The sequence below is a fragment of the Salarias fasciatus genome, chromosome 10, assembly GCF_902148845.1.
Source record: "Salarias fasciatus chromosome 10, fSalaFa1.1, whole genome shotgun sequence".
In the NCBI taxonomy this organism is placed as follows: Eukaryota; Metazoa; Chordata; class Actinopteri; order Blenniiformes; family Blenniidae; genus Salarias; species Salarias fasciatus.
Window position 1 is genome coordinate 5,131,669 of NC_043754.1, and position 24,372 is coordinate 5,156,040.

Sequence of the window (24,372 nt, forward strand, 5' to 3'; positions counted from 1 at the left end):
CACGCCTTCATAACACCAGATATAAAAACCTTTTTGAAGAGGAGCTTGTTGAAACATGTGAAAAGTATGTTATAAAACCCTACTTGTCTGAAGAGGAGAAAAAAAGAAATATTCTAAACCAGCTCAAGATGGAATGAAGATAATTGAACTATGTGATCAGGGGCATTGAAAGAGCCACATGTGACTTTCAGCTCTATGATTGCCAGATATTCTCAGGTATTCAGGTTTTCTCGATTCCCTCCAGGAGTGGAATGTGTTCTGGCTCCGGCCAGCGACAGCCCTGTTCTCATGGTTTAACCAAGCACGGAGCCATCGCTGTGTTTCTAACACTCCACCTGAATGTTGATGCAGCAGCATTAGACTCTCTACTCCAGAATGCCCCCGCCCCGCCCCGCTCCCCCCCTCTCTATGTAAACCTGACAGTTTTTGTTTTGATGAGCCCAATTAGCCTCTCTCCTCCACCCGGAGGCACGGTGACTTTCCCGGCCTGCCGGAGAAGGCGAGAGGAGGATGATAGTGAGTACCCTCTGACCTTCTGACAGGAGCCCACAGAGAAACAGGCTGCCAGAGACAAACAGAGCCATGGGGTGGGTGTAATGAATATGCTGCCCCCTGTGGTGGGGATGACCTTATAAACAACAACAAACTGTCACTGCGGCCAGGCCTGCTGGGAGCTGCCCTCTGTGCAAGGGCAAATGGCCTGGACTCCGCTGGACGGGACGGGCCGCGCTCGCAGAGGAGGCTGCTATCAGATGTTATAACACGGGACAAGCTCCCGAGCCGCCCGCCCGCCCGCCCGCCCGCCCGCCGCAGGTTGATTTCAACAATCAGCATCTCTCGGTGAGAAATGAAGCGTTTACATTCATCCAGCAGCCGGCTGATGAGACCGCATGAGCTCTCATTTTCGCATTACAAACAGAAGACGGCGCGGCGTCTCCCCTCGCCGTAAGTTATTTGTTGTATTTACCCGAGTAGATCATCAAAAGTCTCATCGGCGCAGCTGCGGTAAACGCGCTCCCACTGTGTCGTGTAACGCTAAGTGACTGCTTTTTTATTATACAAGACAAGCTACGCCTGCGATCGCTGTGATCTCAGCCAGGCGTTGGGAATCAAACGGCAGTAGAGAGACATCCTCGTGTTTCAAGGGGGACTTTCATGTCACCGTGAAGGAGACGGGGGAAGAGCGGCGGCGGCGGCGGCGGCGGAGGGTGAGGAGTCAGAGCGAGGCATATGGCATCTCCACTTTTTGGGCAATGAGAGCTGACAGGTTAACTGAACATTTGGCAGGGGGGGTGGCGAGCGGCGCACGGGGAGAGGAGACGTGAGGTGTGTGTGTGTGTGTTTTGGGTGGGAGGAGTAGGTGGGTGAGGCTGCTAAACACTCCCATCTGTTCGTATCCCGAGGCGCTCCCGGGGCAGTTAGCTACTGTCTCATGCAGATGAGCTGCTGGCTGCTCCGGCTCCTTCCACTTACAACCGGTAAATAACGATCTAAATACATAAATATATTTGAATAATAGGAGTGGCAGGACGGGGAACGGAGAAGCGGCGGGGTCAAACTCTTTCCGAGCGATGATCACAGCTCGGCGGTGATGTGTGAGCGAATTAACTGCGTCCTCATTAGAGTTTGGTTTCCTCTGGGCCTCGGCGGCGTCCCGGGAGGAAGATCTGCTTAACAGGGCTCCTCCGTGCGCACTGACATGCATTATGCGAGCAACATCCTCCACCATGTATTTATGCTGAGCGCTATCAGCGGATGTTTAACACGTGAAAATACTCACCCGTGGAGAGGAACGAAGACGTCGGGACAAACATGACAGCACTTCGGTGATACAGTGGTACCACTCTGAAAATTCACCCCTAACCCAACGTTTTAGGAGGAAAGTCAAAAGTTTGAGATTGCTTAGAAATGTTTATTTGGCTGCTATTGGGTATTTGCATGAGAAACAGTATTTCCTATGTATTCTGTAATAAAATGACTTTTTTTTTTTTAATTAAAACAAAACTTACTAGAAAAAGCAACACTTCAGTAATGACTTGAAAGTGTGTGCTGGATCGTGGGATTGAGGGCTCCCAATTAGTAAGAATCCATGTGGAACAACTATATAAACTGTAATATGGCTTTTAATTTGTTGTACAGAGCAGAAATAATATTTAATCATGTTTATCTCTGAGTTTTTCCAGATGAAATCAAATAAAACTTCAACCTCACTTCAGTCCTCAGCGGATGAAAAACCAAACACGTTCACGATGTCGGCATGTCTTTTTTGGTCGGGGACTGAAGTGTTTGAGTGAGAATTCATTTAGGAATTTCATCTATATCAAGATTTAAACGTTAAAAGAAAGAATACCACTGAATTGGAACACATTTCTAGTTTAACTTATAACTAATGATTGTGTAAAAATGGAGAAGACTGAAAGTGAGGCTCGATATACCAAACACCCTCAACATCTTTTCCTGTATTTATTCATCATTTAAACCAATACCAGCTAAGATGCAGTTATGATGAGATAAGTGGTATTTTGGATTATTTTAGGCATGCTGGTGGAATTTGGATTGCAAATGATAACTCGTGTCGAGTACTTTTAATCTGTTTGTTCATCTTTATTGACACTCTATGCTTGAGGCATATCAAAAACAAGGGAGTGATACATTATAATCCAAAGTCTTTTTAATCTCCTCACACACACACACACACACACACACACACACACACACACACACACACACAGTGCAGTAGGTTGCCATTTGTTTATTCTACCGGGTCCACATTTGCATGTCCCACAGCGGATGTTAATCTTCAGGGGGTCCACGCTGCCGCTACAGGATTTCTCAGCGGATCCGCAGTCCCTCAAACGCTGATTTCCAACCTACACCGCGGCCCTGTCACAACCGGCGGGGCTTTAGGGGGTAATTGAGCGCGATTCTTGAATCACCCACGTCCCTGTTTTTAGATACAGTCATGTCATGTGTGTGTGCTCCCACTGAACGATAGCATATTCAAATGAGGATAAGGAGCTTTTGATGGAATGAGGGTGAGGTGGGAGGGCGAGGCGAGAGAGAGAGAGAGAGAGAGAGAGAGAGAGAGAGAGAGAGAGAGAGAGAGAGAGAGAGAGAGAGAGAGAGAGAGAAACGATTGAAGAAGTGGAAGGAAAGCAAAGCCCTGACTGATTTGAATCTGGTAAACTGTCAGAGAGAGGGATTACTCCGCCAAATCCCTGGCGAAAATAGAGGCCCAAGTTATTTACTAGCCTTACAACCAGCTGCAAACCATCTGTACTTAATTGTAAGACACAAACTTTATGAAGATCAACTGGGGATTTGGCCACAAAGCCTCTTACGCCGCTGAATTGGTGTCTCTGCTTCGAGGGAGAGTATGGACTCCAGACTTGTCACATGTGCTTTGGAGGACACGGACTCCGCCACACTCTCCGCGGTCTCGCGTGGGGCCCCACCCCCGACCCGCCCTGCCTCCCTCCTCCAGGACATGACTTTCAAAGTGGGCCTCGTAAAGACGAGAACGTGGACGAGTCAGATCGATGGCGGTGCACGCACAAACGTACGTACGTACGCACACGGGAGCCCGCATCAAAACATTTAATTGGCTTGAGCGTCGGCGCCTTTTAGCATGAGGCCACTCATTAGGTCCCGATTAGGCTTGTAAGTGGCCTAGTAACCTACACTCCGCTGCAGAAGTCAGCGTCAGGAAGACAATGGCTCCCTGGGCCCGGTAGGAAAAACCTGCATGTGGCATTGTTTAATGTAGGTCGTTGTGCATTATGTTGTTCTTGGCAGCCGTCTGAAGACAGGAGATAAGAGGTCCTGTCCAAGCCACTGAATGGCAGGTAGCCAGCGTAATCCTATTTAACAAGATCTGGGGCTGGATCGGGGGTGGGGAGCGTCGGCGGGGTCACGCGAGGAGCCCGTCGGGGTCAGACCGCGGCTTTGTGGGTGTTGTGGTCCCAGAGATTGTGCTTTTCAAAAACAGCCGCCCGTTGCCCCGCTTTCAAATCTGCTCACCACTGATAAGAGGAATACATGCATGTGAAAAGATGAATGATTCGACCCTCCTGGGATGGATAAAACATCTCCAATAGACAGTTTTCTCCACGAATGTCATACTTAGCCTAATTACAACTGATTTAATCAACATTTAGTCGTTCAGAGTTTATTTGATGCCTCATTACACATTATTAAAAAAAACTTTTTTCAATACAAGTGGGAGAAATCATTCAATCACATCATTTTTAAGGTTTTACAGAAAACACAGACGACGTTGATTGTTTTTTTTTTTTTTTCACGTTGCATTTCTCAAACTCTCTCATGCAACATGCAGGGCTGCTGTTAGGCTGCACACATGCACAAAAAAGCTTCAAGAGTTGTCAAGCTATTGTGGTGTTTCTGCAGTTTTTTGTGTTTTTGTTTTTGTTTCTGACTTCCACGAAAAAATTTCGAAGAAAATTCACAGACGGGTCACCCAAGAACGAATGCTGTGGCGTCTAATCCGCTGGCCCCTTTAACTCATTTATTTTCTTCCACTGTGCTAATTCCTCCCATCTCCATATGTTGAAGGGCGAAGAGGGAGGGAGGGGGGGTGGGGTGGGGTTGGCGGGGGCGGGGGGGGGGGGGGGGGGGGGCAGGAGGAGAGGGAGTGCGTGTGTGGAGGGTGGTCAGGGATTAGGCCGTCCTGTCTGGACATACGCCTTGTGTAATCGCGCTGCTTCGGAGGTGTCCGGGGCCGCTGTGAGTGTGTGTGTGTGTGTGTGTGTGTGTGTGTGCGTGTGTGTGTGTGGCATCACGATGCACAACAACACAAACCTCACAGGTCAACGGTTTTTTCAATCTAGTGTCTCGTACTTTAGGAAAACTCAAGTTGTGTCTCAAGTGAAAATAACACACAAAAAAACACATTTTGATGTAAATTCTGCTTGTTTATGCAGGTTTTAGGAGATAAAGATTGGCGCATTTCACACAGAATTGTAGCTTTTTTTCTTTAGTTTGTCATTTTTACAAAAGCGGCCCTTGATAAAGGCCTGATAACATTTCATTTTCAATACAAACCAACCATTTAGGGAACACATCAATAATGGTTGCTAATTTAAATTAGTGAAATACTTGGCAACAAATGTAGTACTGTGCATTATAAATATAGAATTGTTTTGAACATTTGTGCAGCATTGTAGACACTAAGCTTACAATTTGCCACAATATTGAGCTGATTGATCTGATGATTACACTTTAAGCCATCTACATCTGAAAAAGAAAAACTGTAAAAACAATACATAATACTGAGAAGTCACATGTTTTGAAACCAGTTCATAAAATTGCTGCTTTATTGTTGAATTGAGGAAACATTAACTCATCTCAACATGTAATTGATTTCCTTAAACTTGGCAGAACACGACTTTGGACTTTATGGAATTTGGGATTTAATTTTTTATCAAATTTCATCAAAGTCAACAGAATTAAATTAAATCCTTAGATATGATGACAGAGACTTCATTATTCTTAGTTGTAAATTCAGTCAATACTTATGGAGAAGTCATCCTTTTAAAGTCAGTACACGCTGCACAGTTTTCAAAAGGGAAGTTGGACAAAGTTGATTTGAATCCTAAATCTGGGTGAGTATTGAGAATAAATATGAAAAAAAGATTTCAGAGTTAATAAAAGTGTAAAACATCACATTTGTCCCTGATTTGAAACTCATCCGGAGCTGAAGGAAGGACTCGTGTCAGTGTTCTGTGCTGCTCGCGGTCACATTAGCGCTCATTACCCCCCACAGCCACCCCCCACCCCCCTCCCCCCTCCCCCCTCCAGCCTCTCCCACCTCTCTTCGTTAGCAGGTATAATCTCCGATGGCCCATCTGCCAGACGCCAAAGCCACAGAAACACCGAGCAAACAAGGCAGAGAGGGAGCTGGCCATTACATACAATGAAGGGAGGGGGGGGGGGGGCGGGGTTCTGAATGCCCCCGTGACCGGTCACTCGCACAGGCGGCCGTGTTTGCTCAGGCCCGACAAAGGAATACAATACTGCTGCTATAGCTCTGCTATTCTCCCGCAGATAAGGAGCCGTTTGAGCTGTGGGTGCACCTGCCCCCCAGAGGGTGTGTGTGTGTGTGTGTGTGTGTGTGTGTGTGTGTGTGTGTGTGTGTGTGTGTGTGTGTGTGTGTGCATGAGAGGGATTCACACCATCAACAGCATGCAATCTTTCTAAAATGATTACTTCCCTCCAGGCTGATTCCGTCCACGTCGCACCAGAAGGCCTCTTCTGCATTAAAGATGCATGACTTCAGTAAATGTTCAGGACTCTGCACTGTTTGTTTGTTTGTTTGTTCGTTTGTTTGTTTGTTTTTTTGATCAGCCTCTCTTTTCGAAGCAGAGCTGAGAACCAGCAGCGTTGGAGCAACACAGCGTGGATGCTGACACAAAATGGCTGCCTTGGACTGAAAGAGGCAGTAAGCCGGAGCAGCGGCGGCAGCGGCGGCGGTGGCGGCGGCGGCGGCAGCAGCATCCACGAGCAAACCTTTCAGCGGCCCCCCTCTCCCTGCTTCCTCACTCCTCATTGACAGAGGATTAGCAAATCGCCAGTATAACACCACTTGATTGCTTTTACCCCCCTCGAAGGGTTCCACAATATCACCGTCACACCAAGACGTGAAGGAGGAGGGAGGGGGGGGGGCCGAGGGGTCACACAAACACACGCACAGGCCGCCAAACCGGGATTAGATGGTGGAAATGTAATCCTGGTTTGGGAAAGGAGGGGTGTGGCTGGAAGACACAATGTAATCAGGGAGTTAACGTCTACACCCCAACAATCAGACCAGCAGATCAATCTAAGCCACAGCGTCAATCGCAGCATATGTTCAGACGCTCTAATTGGACGAGCGACACACTTCCGAGCGCTTCAATTCGCTCAGACAGATTCCCTGATAGGCTCCGCGAAACCCGGGGAATTAAAAGTAGAATAAGTTAATTCAACAATGAAGAAATGTGATTGTTTCGTTCCAAGGTCACATGACTTGGTTTCCATTTTGAAGACGTGTGTGCAGGTGGAGCAGGGATTCACACACACACACACACAAACACACACACACTCGGGATGCAGAGCAGCAAACTGCACAAGCAACGGGAGCACGGAGGTGACAGCTCCCGGGGAAAAAAGAAGTAGGAAGAGTAGAAGAAGCTGGCGAACGTACAGTGAGCTTAATAGCTGCTGAGGGAGAGAGAGGAGCTTATCTTCCCACCACAGCTAATATGAGCTTCTCAATTAGATGAAAGGCTCTCTCCCTTTCTCTAATTTTTTTGTTCAATTTCTCCAGGCAATTTATTTAGGGTGGGGAGGAGTGGATATAAAAAAAAAAAAAAAAGAAGGAGAAGAAGAAGCGGGTATTGGCCGAGCGCACGGCGAGTCACAGCCGGCTGCAGCCAATCAGGCGCCGCTGACAGCGTCAACTCAGGCCCTCAGCAACAACATGACTATTTACTGTATGCAAGAGGAAAATCTATTTGAGGTTCATCACTGCTCATCCGACAAACCACACACGCACGCACGCACGCACGCGCGCACACATGCACACGCTGGAAAAAGTCTGCAGCCATTTAGACAGAAATAGATGAGAGTCGTGTAAATTTAGCTGCACTTCGGATCATCCCTGCACTCGTTTCAGCGACGATTCATGTGAAAGCACCAACTTGGAGGAGCCGTGTTATTCTGGACGGCTCCAACACGTTCCCTTCATTCTTCGGACGGCTCCCGCCGCATCCTGCATTATGGATTAACTGAGATTATGCAAAGGACCCTTCATGCGTTAACTTCAGTTTAATTTCTTTGTCCCGGATGTATTTTTACACACACTCTCCTCCTCCGTATTGTACCTTTCTCTGCAGCTTGCAGGGTGGAACTAAAGGATTATGCGAGCACTTCGAAAAAATTTGGTTTCCTCACGTTAGATAAAATAATGTCTTGTTGGCCAAGGAATCAAATTTTTTTTTATCTTTTAAATGTTTGAATAAAGAGCTGCTCTGTCGTTAAAGCTTTCACGCCAAACATGAACGAAATAATATGCAATGACGTGAAATTTGACATTCAAATAACAGCAAAACCACAATTATCATCAACGAGTTCGGATCACTAACATATATAAATGCAATAATTTTTTTTAATTATTTTAATAGAATAGAAATGCATCAGCTCTTATAAATTAAAACAAATTAAATGCAAAAGAAATTAAAGTATTTTTTGGGGCCTTGCATAATTATTTTGCTCTGTTCTTTAATTTAAAATTTCTGTTAAGGCTAAATTATTCAAAAAGCTTTTGTCATTCATGTTTTAACATTTAACAAAATGTCATTTCTGTTTAACTAAAATGAATTAAATTTACATTTTATTAAATTGTATTAAACTGCGACAAATTTCCAGTCTTCTCTTGATTTAAACTGATCGGATTTAATTGTAATTTATATAAATTATACCACAAAAAAAATGTAAAAGAAGAAAAAATTAATTTTCAACACAAAATGTAAAAAATTGTTTTGTGTTTTAAAAATTTTAGCACCAATACTAATATTTAGCGTTGAAATTATATCAAATATATTAATTTAAATTTCCTTCCTAGCTGTGTGTGACGTTCAGGCTCCAAACTGACTCTTAATCATCTTTTCTTTCTCTCTCTCTCAGCATCTGCTCCTTTATTCCCAGTCAAGGTTACACATCACTGCTTGTAAAAAAAAAAAAAAAAAACACAACAACAAGGAAGCTGCAGGAGTGTAGTGATACATGACAGCGCACCTGGGCAAAGATGGCCGGCGAGCATCGTCAGGAGGGGGGGGGGTAAAATCCCAGAGTGGTCCCTGGATTCACCCAGCAGGGATGGAGCGGGGCGGGGGGGGCGGGGGGGGCGGTGTTGCCTGAGACGTCCATCTATCAAGGTGATTTCCCAGGGCGGCTCACGCTGGAAACACCTTTCTGTGGGTCACCTTTGGACTGACGCCGGCTCCCCACTGCATTAATTCACTTCATTATTCGCAGTTTGTGATTAGCGGACTCATCGGCATTGCATGCATGCAGCAGGTCTCTCTCTCTCTCTCTCTCTCTCTCTCTCTCTCTCGTTTTTTTTTTTTACTTACTTTACCTCAATACAACAAAACCTTGATTAATATTCTAATTCCAAATAAGTGCACTCTCATCCATGCAAAAAAGAAGAAAGACTTTCTGACTTGTGGCGAAAACGAAGGCCTTCGCGTCATGAGTCTGCATTAAAACACAAGTCATGATGGGGCTTTTCTTTCCCCCCTCCTATTTTTCTTGCCATGAAATGCAGCACAGACAGACAGAGGGGTGTAGAGGTGGGGGGATGGGATGGGGGGGGGGGGGGCGGCGGCTGTGAATAGGCAGAGTGAGTGGCGTGCATGGACAGCCCCTCTGTCTCTCAAAGACACTGCAGCAGCTGCATGCACGCGATAAGAGCAGCCATTCACAGCCAGCTCCCCCTCGCTCTCCTCCTCCTCCTACACACCGACACACACGCCGAATCACCCCACCATCTCTTCCCTCTGCTACGCACACACGCGCGTGCATACTGATGTGCACGCCAGCCGCTCTGCAGGTTCCTCGGCGCGTGCTGCAGTCACCAGTCAAAGGTCTTCCCTCGACCACTCTCTAAAAAACCTCCCCTGACGTCAGAGCGCCGGAGCTCGGTGTTGTCAGGACAGCGAGGAGAGGCGAGGCGAGGAGGCGGAGTCCCCGCTCTTCTTTATTTTTTTCTTAAATCACTCACAGAGTAATCAGAGAGCTGCCAGTAGGCTGACGTTACTGTGAGGGACGCTCGTCCACCTGCATCTGATTTCACATCTCTCTACTTTTTCCCCACATCTTCTCACACTGGAATTCGAAGGCCTCAAATATGGGACTTTTAACGAGAAATGACTGTTTTTACCTTGTTTACGGCTGAATCTTACAGCAACACTTTGCTGGGACCATGTGCGGCCGTTTGAGGATTATTTATAACCGGTAACTCAAATGAAAACGTCCTGTCCTCCTGTGCTGTGAGGTGTTCTGAATGAGATCTCATTGCTTCTGCACCCAAACCGCAACATGCAATGTGTCGCCTTGCCTCCATCGCCTCCCAAACTCAAACGCACGAAGCCAATCCTCCCCTGATCGCACCTGAACCTGCCGAACGAGGCGCTTTTCCTTCCCGTGTCAGACGGGGACTCCAGTGCCAATCACCGGGACAGACGACAGCATCCCGCAGCCCAACAGATCCATACCGTCCGCACAACGTCTAAGTGCCAATTAATTGGTGGCTCCTTCTACGATTAGCTCATGTTGCGCTTATAGCTAATCTGTATCCTGGCAGGGAGCCAAGCATGACCTGACTCAGGTCCAGGTCCAAGAGCCAGAGGAGGAGGAGGAAGAGAAGGAGGAGGAGGAGGAGGAGGAGGAGGAGGAGGAGGAGGAGGAAGCAGTGCAGCCATCAGCGAGCTCCGGCACAGCAGCATATAGAAGATGTGCCAAACTGCAGCGCCACAAAAAAAACCCTCACTGTTTATCAAAGATTAAGCAGTGTTTAGTAATTCTAACTCTCCCCCCACCTCCTCCCTACACACACACACACACACACACACACACACACACACACACACACACACACACACACACACACACACACACACACACACACACACACACACACACACACACACACACACAGCGCTGGCACATCCAGCTCACACCCTAATTGTTCCCGGCCAAGAGAGTTTAATAAAGAACAAATTGCGATTATTGGTGAGCAAACAGCCATGGTACAGAGGTTTGAGAGAGAGACAGAGAGAGAGAGAGAGAGAGAGAGAGAGAGAGAGAGAGAGAGAGAGAGAGAGAGAGAGAGAGAATCACCCAATTTAATTAATATCTCTGTCAGTCTCAGGCTAAGACTGGAGCAGCAGGCTGCATGGAGAGAGGCAGTGAGCACGCAGAGGAAAAACTGCAGGCTTCACTGAAAAAAAACTCTTTTTCTGCACAAGGTACAACAAATTTTAATGGTATCTTTTAGAAACAGATAATATAATAACATCGTAAACCTATATTTTTTTAACGTAGTTTCCATAAAATGAACTGCAGCTGCCTTGCTGAATCTCACGATGGTGAATGCACACGAGGCACCAGTTAACACAAAAATCGACAAATTGGTCTGGGAATGTTTGCATTCAGGATGGGTTACAAAAGGGAGAAAAGCTTGTGACTTCCATGTTATCTGATAGAGCTTGAATTCCAATAATAAATCTATATTTACATTGTGCTGTGCAAAAATTTGAACTATTGTGAAATAAAGTCGAAAAGCAGGAACTGAAAATTAAGACAATCATCATTACTTGTCCTTACACTGCACAAACTCTACATGCAGGTGATTATAGATATTTTAGTGACGTTTTCTCTGGATTTGGTGTTCTGTGTTGGAGAACATCTGAAGCCCATCAGATCCATTCCTGATGATAAAAGTGGAACTTCCACAAAAAAAATGAAACTAAAGTTTTACACAATACCGGACTCAAATTTGTTTTTATTGTTTCATAAAGTAAATATTCAACAATAACAGAAAACCAGGAACATTGATGAGTTTTTTGATTGATCTGAATGGATCATCAACTATTGAGCCCGAATCACTGATGAGACTCATTTCTTACAACAATCTTATCTCACATTTCAGCTAATTGTCATGTCAAGAATCCAGAATGAACAATGTCAAGTTTCTACAGTCAGAAAACAGCTCATTCAAACTGTTCTCCAAACCGGCCAATAATTCTTTATAGCCATCCTTTCGGAAATCATCACCAAGAAGAATAAAAGTTCGGTCAAGAATTTATTGAATGCCCCCTGCAGGCTTGATCATTTTATGTCTCTTTTAATTTTACAAGCCCCCATTCATATTTAAAGCTAAAATCATGCAAAAAAATGTAAAAAATCGGTTAACACAAAGCATTATGTAACATTAAAAAAATTGTTGTAAAATGGACAGACTAAGACTTTCAATTGAATTACATACTTGGGAAAATTTCATTTTTTTCAAGTATTTTGGAATAAATTAATGTGTTTTCAACAATTTGAATAAAGAACATTTTGTATAATTAAGCATAATTTCACGTCAATTAAAAATAATCCATTATTTTTCATTTTATCCCCCATTGTTGTGAATATTGAGCAATGTTTCTTGTTCTTTCAGTGGACATTTTATAATTCTTTTAAATTGTATAAATTATGAAGTATGAACACAAATACAAAATGTATTTGTGTGTCATGTTTTCATGCTCAGGTGTGTGTGTTTCTGTTTTTTTAAGCTCATCATGCAGCCTGCACGCTGCCCAGCCCCGCTCCATCTACCCGTCATCTTCCCATAATGCTTTGTGGCAGCTGCAGCCAGATTCATGCACACAAGTATTGATTTTCTTCTCCAGCTTTTTTTTTTTTTTTTTTCCCTCTCCTTTCTCCTTTCCTTCAGTGCAACCCTTTATTTATCCGGCTAAGCCCGCGCCGCTGGGTGTGAGGACACGGCGAACCGAGCGCGAGCGACGCTCGCCACACAACCTGGATTTATTTTCATTTATCTGCTATTTATCTGCACGGCGTAACCCCGCGCCGCGCAGGATGCGTGTGCAGGTATGCGTGCACGAGCGCGGCCCATACAAACACCGCGCTCTCCACAGGCCACCTGACCCATTTTTTTTTTTTTTTTTTTTTTTTTTTTTGAGTGAATAACAATACTCCAGCCAATCATGGGCAGACAGAATGACGAATGCTGGAAAAAAAGACTCTCCATCCAGCCTGTCACACGTCAGAGTCCCAACCCTGCCTGTCGACAGAGCGGGAATGGAAAGAGAGAGAGAGTTATCCTCTCTTCGCTCCCTCCTCCTCCATCTCCATCTTCACCACACCAGTAAAACCATTGCCCCCCCCCCCCTTCCTCTCCAGCGCCCTGCTCAAGGTTGCGCTGCACCAATGGCTGCGCTTCCTACGTGCATTCAAAGAAAGAGGGTTAAAAACCGACAGCGAGCTGCAAGGCTGCTCCCAACAAAAGCCGTTTATTACACCACGATACCTGTAGGCTACGGCGGCGGCGGCGGCGGCGGCGCAGTGTACGGCAAAGGATTAAGTGAACTCCTACCCCCGCCATCACCAGTGTTCAGAGTGGAGCGGGAACACACACTGCCTGTTTCTGAAACATTTATGTAATGCTTCTGATGGCATTTGAACTGCTCGCACATCGCGGCGGCCTCCGAGGACGTCTCAGGTTCGACTGAGTGTGGGGAACACGCGGGCCGACCCTGAACCGCTGGCGTCGTGGCGGCCTTGATATGAAGAAATGGGAGATACGGCGAAACACAAGATAACGTCCAGCAGCCTTTTGATAGAAACTCTTGATATTTACTTCAAAGGCCCATTATGCACAGCCAATTAAACCGACAGAGTGCGGCTGGCTCCGCTCCCTCCCGGCGATGGCTGTGGGGAAGCAGGCTGGCTGTGGAAATAACTGCAACACACTTCCCCAAATGTCAACAAACATGAAAGAAACTGTGAAACGCACAAGATGGCTCAGCAAACAGCCAGGCTGAAAGTGTTGGAGCCATCCGCAAATCTGCTTAAACAAGTGTGGCTACCAGACCCGGCACGGCGGCGGTGGGGAGACATTAACAGTGTAACCAGGATGATTACAAGCTGCGGATGTTAAAGAAAAAAAAAAAAAAGAAAGGAAGGAGTGAGACAGAGGAGAGACGAGGGAGGGCTGAGCGGCGCACACAGAATGCGTGTGATGGCCGACGGCCCTGGTGCTCAGCTCGTGTGCTGAATGAAAAGAAGCCTTGGGATGGGTGTGTGTGTGTGTGTGTGTGTGTGTGTGTGTGTGTGTGTGTGTGTGTGTGTGTGTGTGTGTGTGTGTGTGTGTGTGTGTGAGTCTCTGCAGCATAGTGCTGGGGGGTCGGCCCCCTCTCGTCCCTACTGCTGCTGAATGCAGAGCAGGCAGCATCAGGCTGAGGCAAACGACTACAAGGCCTCCTCAGTGACTGCAGCAACGGCTGCACCTGGGGGACGGTCCTCCACAGCAACACAGCCGCAGCCACGCACCGTCCGGCACAACGCCGTCCAGCAGAACGCCGTCCCAAACAAGAGGGACACACCACCTACCAACAGGTACGGCACACAACCACTGCAGCAACCCAGCTCTGGACTCTTCACCATTTTCCTTATTGCTAAGAAGATGCTGGGACTGTCTGCATGTTTTCACTGCCATTGCTAAACTGCAGCTTAATCACCCTCAGTTCAATTATCTTAAATGTTTGGATCAGATGACAGAAGGCAAGGAACTCAATGTTTTCTTATATTGAATCAGATCATGATGGATGGATGGATGGATGGATGGACGGACGGATGAGTTGGACAGGTGTCCACATGAATGGACAGTTATGGTTTGTCTGGTAGGCTAAATGAATGATTGGGTAGGTCAATAGACTTTCGTAAGAATGGATGGATGTTTGAAGAAATGGAAAGATGAACCTGTGAGTGGCTGGATGGATGGATGGATGGATGATGGATCAACAGCTGAATGACTGGACAGACGGAGAGATGGACGGCTGGATGGGTGAGTACAGTCCTAACAATCCACAAACTGAGCCACAACAGAATCAGCAGATCACAATTTGAAAAGAAAAATCAGATTACATTTAAAAGCGATGAAGAATCAGGATTCAGGACCAATTATATCAATCTCAGTCTTCGAACTTTGACATTTAAAATCAGGGTCTTTTTGGTTCGTATTTTTCTGATTACTTTGTTGGTTGATGCACAGACCAAAGACGCCTTTTTAAATCGTCTTTTCATGCAGTGACTGATTTTCCACACAACACAGTAAATCATCGCTACCAGAGTTGACTGGCTGCCTGAACAATCAGTGAAATCCTCTTAGTGCACAGAGTTTACGGCTTTTGTTTGGGCGCAACCCCCAACTTCCCTTTGATTCCAGCACATGGATGCATCTATTTGTCCTACAGCAGTGTATTTCTCTCATTGTGCACATTTGGTGACTGTCAAGCACAGTATGGTTTGACCATGAAAACCTCGTTCACACACAGTTTACCTTTGAGAGCTAATAGCTAATTAGCAAAGAAGCAAAGATAATACAAGACAAAACCTCTCTGAGCACCTTGGTCAACACAAGGTTATTGTTTTGAATGCTTAAGATTGAGGAAGCTTCTATTTTTTTATCATACACCATAAAATATTCGCAGTCTCTCGTATGTATTTTGCTCTGTTGGCCTTTATTGACACTACAGATGCACCGATAACACCTTTTAAAAGGACGAGTAGCAGTAGGAGTACTAACCTTTAGCTGTTGACCGATACGAAGTACTGATATGAGTACATATACGATGCCATAAAATGTAATTTAAACTCCAAACGTAAACAGTATCCCAAGGCTACACGCTACAGTGGACTATTTTAACTCCTTGAAATAATATATCTAAAAAAAGGTATTTAATTCACTGTTGTCTTCTTTAAGTGGGAGAATAAGGGGAAAAAAAGCCCTCAGCTTTGTGATTTAACTGGATTTCCATCCATCATCGATAAACTATCTTGTTTACACTAAAGGATTAGCATGAAGAAGTGCTCGCATTTGTCTGCATAAACAACCAGTAAAACGGTTTATTATCATGCAAAGTGGTTACAAAGATAGAATTTAAAGTACACATTTTGTGCTGCAGACGACTTTATAGCGAGTACAGTATATCACACAGCTTTACATTGTACTGTAGCTTTTACTGCACATCCAGTTTAAATGTATATTTCAGCCTATATTTTCTTTCTTTTAGCGGACCCTGCAACAACTGGAAGAAGGTCCGGTCCAGGGAGACCTCTGAGGGGCCTGTCGGACCTCGCTGCACCCCCAATACAGAAGAGCCGCGCTCAATTATTCATGTCAGAAACAGAAAAGCCGAATTTCACATTTTCTTTTTGTTTGACGGTCCAAGTGTTGATATAATTTCTATCAGTCAGTCGTGAAATATTAACGCGCTCAAGATTGGTCATCGAGATGAGCTGTCAGTCGGTGGGCTCACAGACTCGCACGTGCACACAGAGTGCACTTAAAATGTGTGTATCGGTGGATGAGTGTGTGTGTGTGTGTGTGTGTGTGTGTGTGTGTGTATCAGTGCGTCAGTTGGATGCGTGCACCCAGACGTGAATAAAGACCATTTGCTCATGGATTCATAGGCTTCCGTCATCCATTATTTAGCACGGAGTGGAGCAGCGGATTGGTGGCATGGAGATTTTTCTGACAGCGTTTACATGGCTGACGGCCGCAGATGGGACGGTTTTTAACGGCTCCAGATAAACACTTTGTTTTGACAGCGCGAAAACTCAGCAAGTAAAGATAACAAGCGTGAAAATGTGGCAGGTTGCTGAGAAGACCCGGTGATATATAAACCCAAATGTTTCAAATCGTCCCATTAGGCAGTGCGACGGAGTGTTCTCTCATTTATTTCATTCCATTAGTCTGAATATTTTAAGACTTTGCGACATTTTCTGGAGGGATGCACTGATGCCATTTTCTTAAAGGACGGGCTTAGACACAGACTGTAATCTGAACATTTTAGAAACATTTTCTACATAATCAACTGTTTTTGTTTCAAAAAGTAAAAAAAAAAAAAAACAGCCACCAATGTGTGCAGTATCGCGACACCATGCGGGTTTGAAAACACGCTTGCGGCGAATCCATTTATGGACAATTAAGAGATTGCTATAGATTTCAACATGGCCGATTTCGCCTCAGCGGACAAATGTGAAACGTCAACACAAAACAAAGAAAGAAAGAAAAAAAAGAAACAGCGTTTGCCCTCCATCCAAAAGCGAAATGACATTAGCTCTCGTCTATTGAGTTTGCTAAATGCCCCACATAAAGTGAATTTGCCCCCCAGGGTTGGGAAACAATCACGCAGGCGAGCGTTCCATTTAAGTGATTTGAATGATCGGAGCGCCGCAGAGCAGCCGAGCCGCAGAGCTTCCCATCGGCCGCAGAACTGGGTCAATACACCGAGACTAAGTGACACGGCTGGCAGCCCGCGCGCCGGTGGAAGACCGGGCCGAGGAGCGGGAGCGGGACCTCACTGTCATCGGGTCAGACAGACGTGGAAACACACAGACACACACACACACACACACACACACACACACACACACACACACCACAACACACTTACTGCATTCTAGTCTTTCCCCCAAATAATGCACCATCTCAACAGGATTGTGGAAGAAGTGTAAATTGAAGTGTAACAGTCACAAAAACAGATTTAATAGCGGAAAATGAACAAAGCAGGTGTGTGAAAAGACATGGCCACTGATTGACAACAATAATCCATCTGATTCATGTTTCCTATCGAACACTTTATGTTCGCATTCCTATGAAATTAAAACCAAAAGCTCAGTCAGAGAGACATTTTTAAAGCATGTCGCAGTGCAGAAAAACCCATGAAAATTATCAAAAAGCTGGTTATTAGAAAAACAATTCCAGTTTAAATGAATGAACGTGTGAACCTCAGGTTGCTGGATGGTCACACGTTCACGAAAAAGCTGAGCACAGATGGTGTTAATCGTCCTTTTAGGAGAAATATCTGACATTTTGCAGGCCGAAAGGGACATATTACTTTATTACTTCTCTTCAGGGTTTAAATTTATCTGATGATTAAGGTGCTTAAATTTTGTGACTAAATCCAGGTTTTCTGTCATCTAGACCAGAGCTGTCAAACGCATTTTAACTTCAGGATCCACATTCAGCACACAACGGTAAAACAGTGCACTAATAACTTTTAAATCTAAACATTACAGCTTATACTTATTGTGGCGCAGAGGATATGTGATGAAAATGCCTTCATTTTCACAAATCTATACAGTTAATAATGAAAATGACGACAATCGCAACATAAAGTCAAAACTAATTAAACCTTCTGGTACAAAATCATTTTGTTTGACGCCCCTGGTATAGATGAGTGGTTCCTGAGATTTTGCTGATCTAAAGTTATGAAAATTAGAAGTGTAAAACAAACATAAAAGACACCTGACTTGGGAATCTGTTATGTTTTCAGTTCAGAATTACCAGATTTAGCATGTTGGTCACGAGCATGTGATCAGAAATGATCAGACGAGAGAAACCAGCTGCTTTATGTGGCATTCAGTCATGTGTGATTGAAGGATATTTCAGTTCTGCTGACCAAAACCACACAAATCTAAACAGTTATCTGAAGTAGACAGACTTCCTATTGGATTATTGGATCTCTGTAAAAGACTGGCAACAAACTATTGAGTACCACCGACCTACTGCGGCAGGATGTGTAATACTGGGTAAATAAGTACCAGGACAGTAGAAGCAATACCTTTCAAAAATAACGCAAACTCTGCATGAATGCATCAATCAGTGTAGCGAATGGAGGGCAAAACATCATAACAGCACATATCTCAGGATTTATCATAACTTTTTAAACATGTATCATAGGATTTTCATAGTTTTATTACAATTTGGAAGAAAAATAATTGCAAAAATGAATATGGTCACTTGCCCTTGAAAGGGTTAATACTGTATGTACGACTTCCTGCTCAATACAACTATGTTTTGGTAAAAACCGGTGAAAGTGAAAACTTATTCCACATCACTGCAAACCTTTTTATCATATTATTGGACAAAAAACTAGAGTTTTCTACCAAACAATACTGAAATCTTTATTTTTTTCAGCTGCATTTGATTTGTTTTTACACCGCTTTTACTTTTTAATGATGCTATGGACAGAAACCTTAATCTTCCACCCCAATTAGCACCATGAAGGATCTAACCGAGTCTGATCTGCTCTCATTTCTAACGGGAAAAACCGGATTTCTCTAACGAGCTAAAGACAACAAACTAGCCAGAACATTGTGCCTGATCTCGTAATCAAGACCCTCTGAAGGTGTAAAGTGTTTTAATTTCACTTCCATCCAGACATTATGCATCGATACTCAGTAGAGAATAAAATCCAGGGCTTACTTTCAGCGTTGATTGACATTGTGTCTTTCTCCCAGGACACAACAGTGATGTAGGCCTCCACTGAGGCAGGAATAATGCACTTGAAGACCGCCACATTGCCTCTCATGGCTTTCTGGTCCTCCACCCGAACTGTGTAGGGCTCTCGAAGGACTGGAAGGAGAGAGAGGAGAGTGCTGCAGTGTATATAACACAGCAAACAGAAGATTTCAGTCGAACATGTGCAGCAGGGACTGACCAGCCTTAATGTGGACATCTTGGCTCCTGATTCTCCCTGAGGGGTTCTCCGCTGTGCAATAGTAGGTGTTGTCGTGGATGAGTTTGCTGTAGCTGGAAGGGGGGATGTGGAAGATCTGAAGGGTGCCATTTGGGTGCACATGGCGGATCCCTGGCACATCGTAGATCTCCTCGCCGGTGGCCAGGTACCAGCGCAGTGAGACAGGGGGCACGCCCGCGGCGGGACAGGGCACCGATGTCCCTGTGGTGCTGGCAAACACTACCTCTTGCACAGATGCATTGACAAAATATAAGCTGGAACGTAGATCTTCACAGAAAACTGCGGAGAGCAAAACAAAAAAAAAAAGAAATAACACCATAAGCAAGCATGTGTGAAAATGACAACGCAAGGCAAGTCTTTAAATAATTACTGACAGGCTGAGCGCACTGCCGCTCAGGCTTTATCACTTTTGACAGAGCCGTGCTCTCCTTTTTCTGTGAATTTAGGCCGAGTGTGTTTTTCCCAGGCTGACCGTCGCTGCTTTCTGCTCACTGCAGTGGAGCGAGGCTGCAGGAGTGTCTCTCCTGTTGTCTAAGAAGACACATTGCAGCAAAACTCGAGGAGAGCCCGCAAGGAGAGAGAGAGAGAGAGAGAGAGAGAGAGAGAGAGAGAGAGAGAGAGAGAGAGAGAGAGAGAGAGCCATACATGCCTACACAACACACACATCCAGAGCAAGACTTTCTCCTAAACCTGCACATGAGTCACAGCACCAGGAATGATTTGACGGCCAGCTTGAAAACCGCTACTTGTTTAAGTCCTTTTGCAAGAAGGAAACGGTGAGAAAAAGAAGAAAAAAAAAACCCCTCCATGTTTATATTGTTTACAAAAAGCAGACTGATACGTGTACTTTGTGGAGTTTTGTTTGCTGTGCGTGGGAGTCTCCCAGCGGCACTGCACTGCTGCAACAGCACTTCCTCCCAATGTTTTGTTGTTTTGCGCTTTGTTGTCTGTCTTCTTTTGGATTTAGTTACATGCCTATGGAAGTTGGCTTTTTTTGGGGAGGGGTATTGTTGTTGTTGTTGTTGTTGTTGTTGTTGTTATGATGGTTGCTTTAAAGGTGATTTCCAGAGAATTTAGTTGAAGTTTCCCACTGTCAGGGACACAAAGCTGTGAAAAAAGTCACCATTAAAGACTACAGTAACATCCCGGGTGCGTCTCCTGAAGGATTTATGGCACAGGAGTCGCACACGGCCTTGTGTTTTTGGACTGGATCTTAAAATGAATCGGTTAGTTCAGGAGCCACAAACAGCCCGATTTCAACTTGACCAGGATAGCAACAGTGTGCCAGAATAGCCTTTAAATTTAAGTGTTATTTATATAGCACCTTCCACAGATACAAAACCACAAAGTGCTTTACAGTGGGCATAATATAAAACGACACACACAAAACGAAGAAAAAAAGCTGGAATAACCTGTAACCAGCAGCTGCACCAGTTCCAAATCTCCATATCCTTTAAAATGTTCATATCATTTCTCTCAAGCAATAATTTTTATGTGACTTTGTCATTTTTTAACCTTTAATCATGTCAGACAGATATGAAATATTCAAAACAAACATTGCGCATCACAATGGCCCACTAAGGATTCTTTAAACCTGCTTCTTCAGATTCTGAAGTGAAAAAAAAAAACACACATTCCCTCTGGGTGAGCCAGTCTCTACCTGCAGTATGCTTTCAGCAGGATTAAAACCTGTCACACTCTCCTCTGCCTGCAAAATGTCCCATCTTCCATCTAAATAAGTCATTTATCACTGGAGCAATTACACTGTCGCCGTGGTGTCAGACGCTCACTAAAAATCAGCTTCCATAATTACAATTTGGATATTGGAAACAACAACAACAACAACAACAAAAAATGTCCCTAAAAGCTGCGGCGCAGTCCATTTGTCATGGCCACTTCCACAGCACGCAGACAAGAGGATGCCACACCGTTATTTTAACTAATGAAGGAAGTCAGTGTAATGTGATGCACTCCCCCACTTGTAGTAAGTTACTGCTTCCAATGAGAATAAAACAAACAAACAGAAAAAAAAAAAAAAAAAAAAACTGACAATGCAACTCTGTGCTGTAATGGACTGCCCACGCTGTCGGCAGCCGTCCAGAATATGTACACTGGCTGCATCCCAACACGGCCAGGAGGAATTATTTAATATAGCCAAAGCAAAAAAATAAAGTCCACCGTGTTTGGTGCACAAAGCTTCAGTTTTCACCTGTTATTCACTCGGCTGCATACCTGCTTTTGGAACATCCAAGACAATCCCAGCACTCGGCACACATGAACAGCCAACAGCTGGATTATTTTATTTAACTTTATCCCAAATGCTGCACATCACTTTGTGAATAACGTACTTCTTTCATGGGTGCACAATAAACCATATGTAAAGCTGCAGGTTGCTTTTACAGACAAGCCTGGAAATTTGTTCTCAAGCATAGCGAATGCTAAATTGTCCTCTGGTTACAGGTAAATTCATAAAACTATATTTAGTATTAGTTTTCTTTTAGCCATATTGTATTGCATTCTGAGTAGCAGGCATGTGATTTACTTTGCATGCCTACACTAACCACACATTTCTTACATAAAGTGTATATAAATATCAGTATGGCTAGTTATCATGTGAAGAATTGTGAAATTGAATCTGACTGAAACGAGTCATTGGCTACAAAGAGTTTAAATATTACACCAAAATCTATAGAAAAGTACCCAAAAATTCCCACTCCTGAACAAAGATGAAATGTTTAACACCTGATATCATGCATGATTACCGATATACCTCCAGTAGGACGCTCATGTTGAGCTCCAAAGGAAACCGCTGACGGTGTTTTGTGCTCACCTGTGGTCAACACAAAACAACAAATCGCACTAAAACCATTTGAAAAATGGCACAATGTGACTGAGGGCATCCAGTACGATAATCCGCTGGTGGTTGGAGGCCTTTTTGTGTGTTTGCATCTGTGTGAGTTCAGTGGTGTAGCCTCCACCCACCTACTCATGACCTTCGAAATCAGGTTGTCAAACACATTTTAGTTCAGGGGCCAAGTGGACTGGTAAAAAGAAGTTCCAAAAGAACAGTTACGTCTAAACTTGAAAGCTGTTCTTTGTGGTGGTGCAGAGTATATGTGACGAATATGTCAATTTTTTTTACAAAACCAAACCGAAAAATATTACAATTTCAACATAAATAAGTTGTTGTGGTTTGTGTGTGAGCGGCGATGTTCACAGTGACGTACTGACATTCTGCAATGACGCAATGACGTGAAAATGTAACATTTTCGTTGCTTTTTATGGTCTGTTTACATCACAACGGTGCAGGTGTAGTAAGCATGCCTTAGTTCATTAGTAAATTATTTTGTCAAAAAAGAATATTGTGAATCACACTGAATCATGAGCTCAGTGAATTGTTACATTCTTCTAATTGATTTTTGTAGTGTTTAGTTTTCTGCATCCTGTGTGGTTTCATACCAAAAACAACCAACAGCGCCAACTCATGGCCGAACTCGAACACTACATCATCCACAGTGTTTCTGCTGTTGGCTTATAAACAATCAACAAATTAAAGAAAAAAAATCCTTTTCGGATCTTCAACAGATCCTGTGTGATGTGAAAAAGAAGCAGCTGTCAGTCCTGCGCAGTCGCTGCTCGTCCGGCTCCCGTCACTCAGCCACTGTAAATATTTCAGGGATGCCTGCTTTATCTGTGCGCTCTCTGCTGAAGTGGGCTCGCTCCTCCCGCCGCCGGCCCGCCTGCCCGCCTGCCTGCGACAGCTGCCAATCCCCCCTCCCGGGAGACCAAACATTTTAGCGCTTCATAAATTCCTAATGAGCGCACTCAAGTCGCCGGCCACTTCCACCCGCCGGTCGTTCAACCTGTTACGACAAACAAACACCGCGGCGGACACATGTTCCCGCACGTCTGGAGCCGTGCTCACTTCACACGTGCAGCACTCGGAGGGCCGGGCCCCGAGGTGTTGAAAGGAGAGCGGCTGTGGCTGTCGACAGCTACCAGGACTCCGCTTCCTTATCCGAGGAGCCATCGCACATCATCTTTTATTGATTAACACACCGAAACCTCAACTTTACATGCTGCTCAGATGACCTTTAGCTCCAGTTGTTGACATGTAAATATCATCCATTCACCCGTGCAGCGCATAACCATTAATTTCAATGCACAAAAGAGCTTTAATATGGCAGCATAAACATAGGAAGAAGCGGCAGCAAACACGGCAGAATCATGAGATACGAGCATAATAAATTATTAAGAATTGCTCTCTACCCGTAATGATACACGGAGAACTTCTCGGGGGTTAATTTACAGCCCTGTAATCACACAGAGTAACAGCTTGTCAGTGCTTTTCTCAAGTAGGAAAATCTGCCATCAAGATGATCATAAAATCTCAGCATCTGTTGTGAATAACGGGAAGCGCGACTCTTTTATGTGGAGGACTGTTTCACCACATTGTAGTTAATCTGCTTCCAAAACAGGCGCACCATCTGCATACAAGTGAGTGTTTACGGTGCAATGAAAACACAGATTCACGGTACTGAGAGGCCGTTTGACTCGAGGTGATTTAAGATTATACCCAGAGCTCAGGAGGAGCAGCGACATGCTGGGGCGCCTACAGAGTTCGACCCACACTAAAACCTCCAAACCAGTTCAAGTCCAAGGAAAAGAAGCAGAATAATTTCCTCGAAAAAAAAAGTTGCAGATGCCGAAGGAGTGAATCAGGAAATAATCAGGAAAATCCTAAACATTATTAAATCAAAAAGCTAGGGCTTATAGCAAAGGAGGAAATGAGAATGGATGGATTAATTTTATTGTTATAGCTGTATACATCAAGTGTAAAACATGAATAACTATGAAATTAAAGATGTTGTTCAATATCTTTTATTCAAAATTAATATCCACGACCTTACGAAGGTTGCTACATACAGAAAATAACTGTCACCACGAAACACGGATGGTCTGGGTTCAGAAGTTATTCCAGAATTCCTGGTTCCTGGTTTTTGATGAATTCGATTCAAAACACTGTTCTACTGTTTCGCTC

At 44.5% G+C, this 24,372-nt stretch overlaps 1 protein-coding gene across 4 annotated transcripts in view; it reads right to left on the reverse strand.

Moving 5' to 3' along the window:
• dscama (Down syndrome cell adhesion molecule a) overlaps positions 1–24,372 on the reverse strand; it is a 103,986-nt gene that overhangs the window by 59,248 nt on the left and 20,366 nt on the right. For all 4 annotated transcript variants that reach the window (XM_030101609.1, XM_030101610.1, XM_030101608.1 and 1 more), the window contains exons 2-3: positions 19,293–19,610; positions 19,058–19,207 (exon numbers count right to left, since the gene is read on the reverse strand). In XM_030101609.1, the coding sequence (XP_029957469.1) occupies positions 19,058–19,207; positions 19,293–19,610 (468 nt within the window). The remainder of the gene's footprint in view (positions 1–19,057; positions 19,208–19,292; positions 19,611–24,372) is intronic.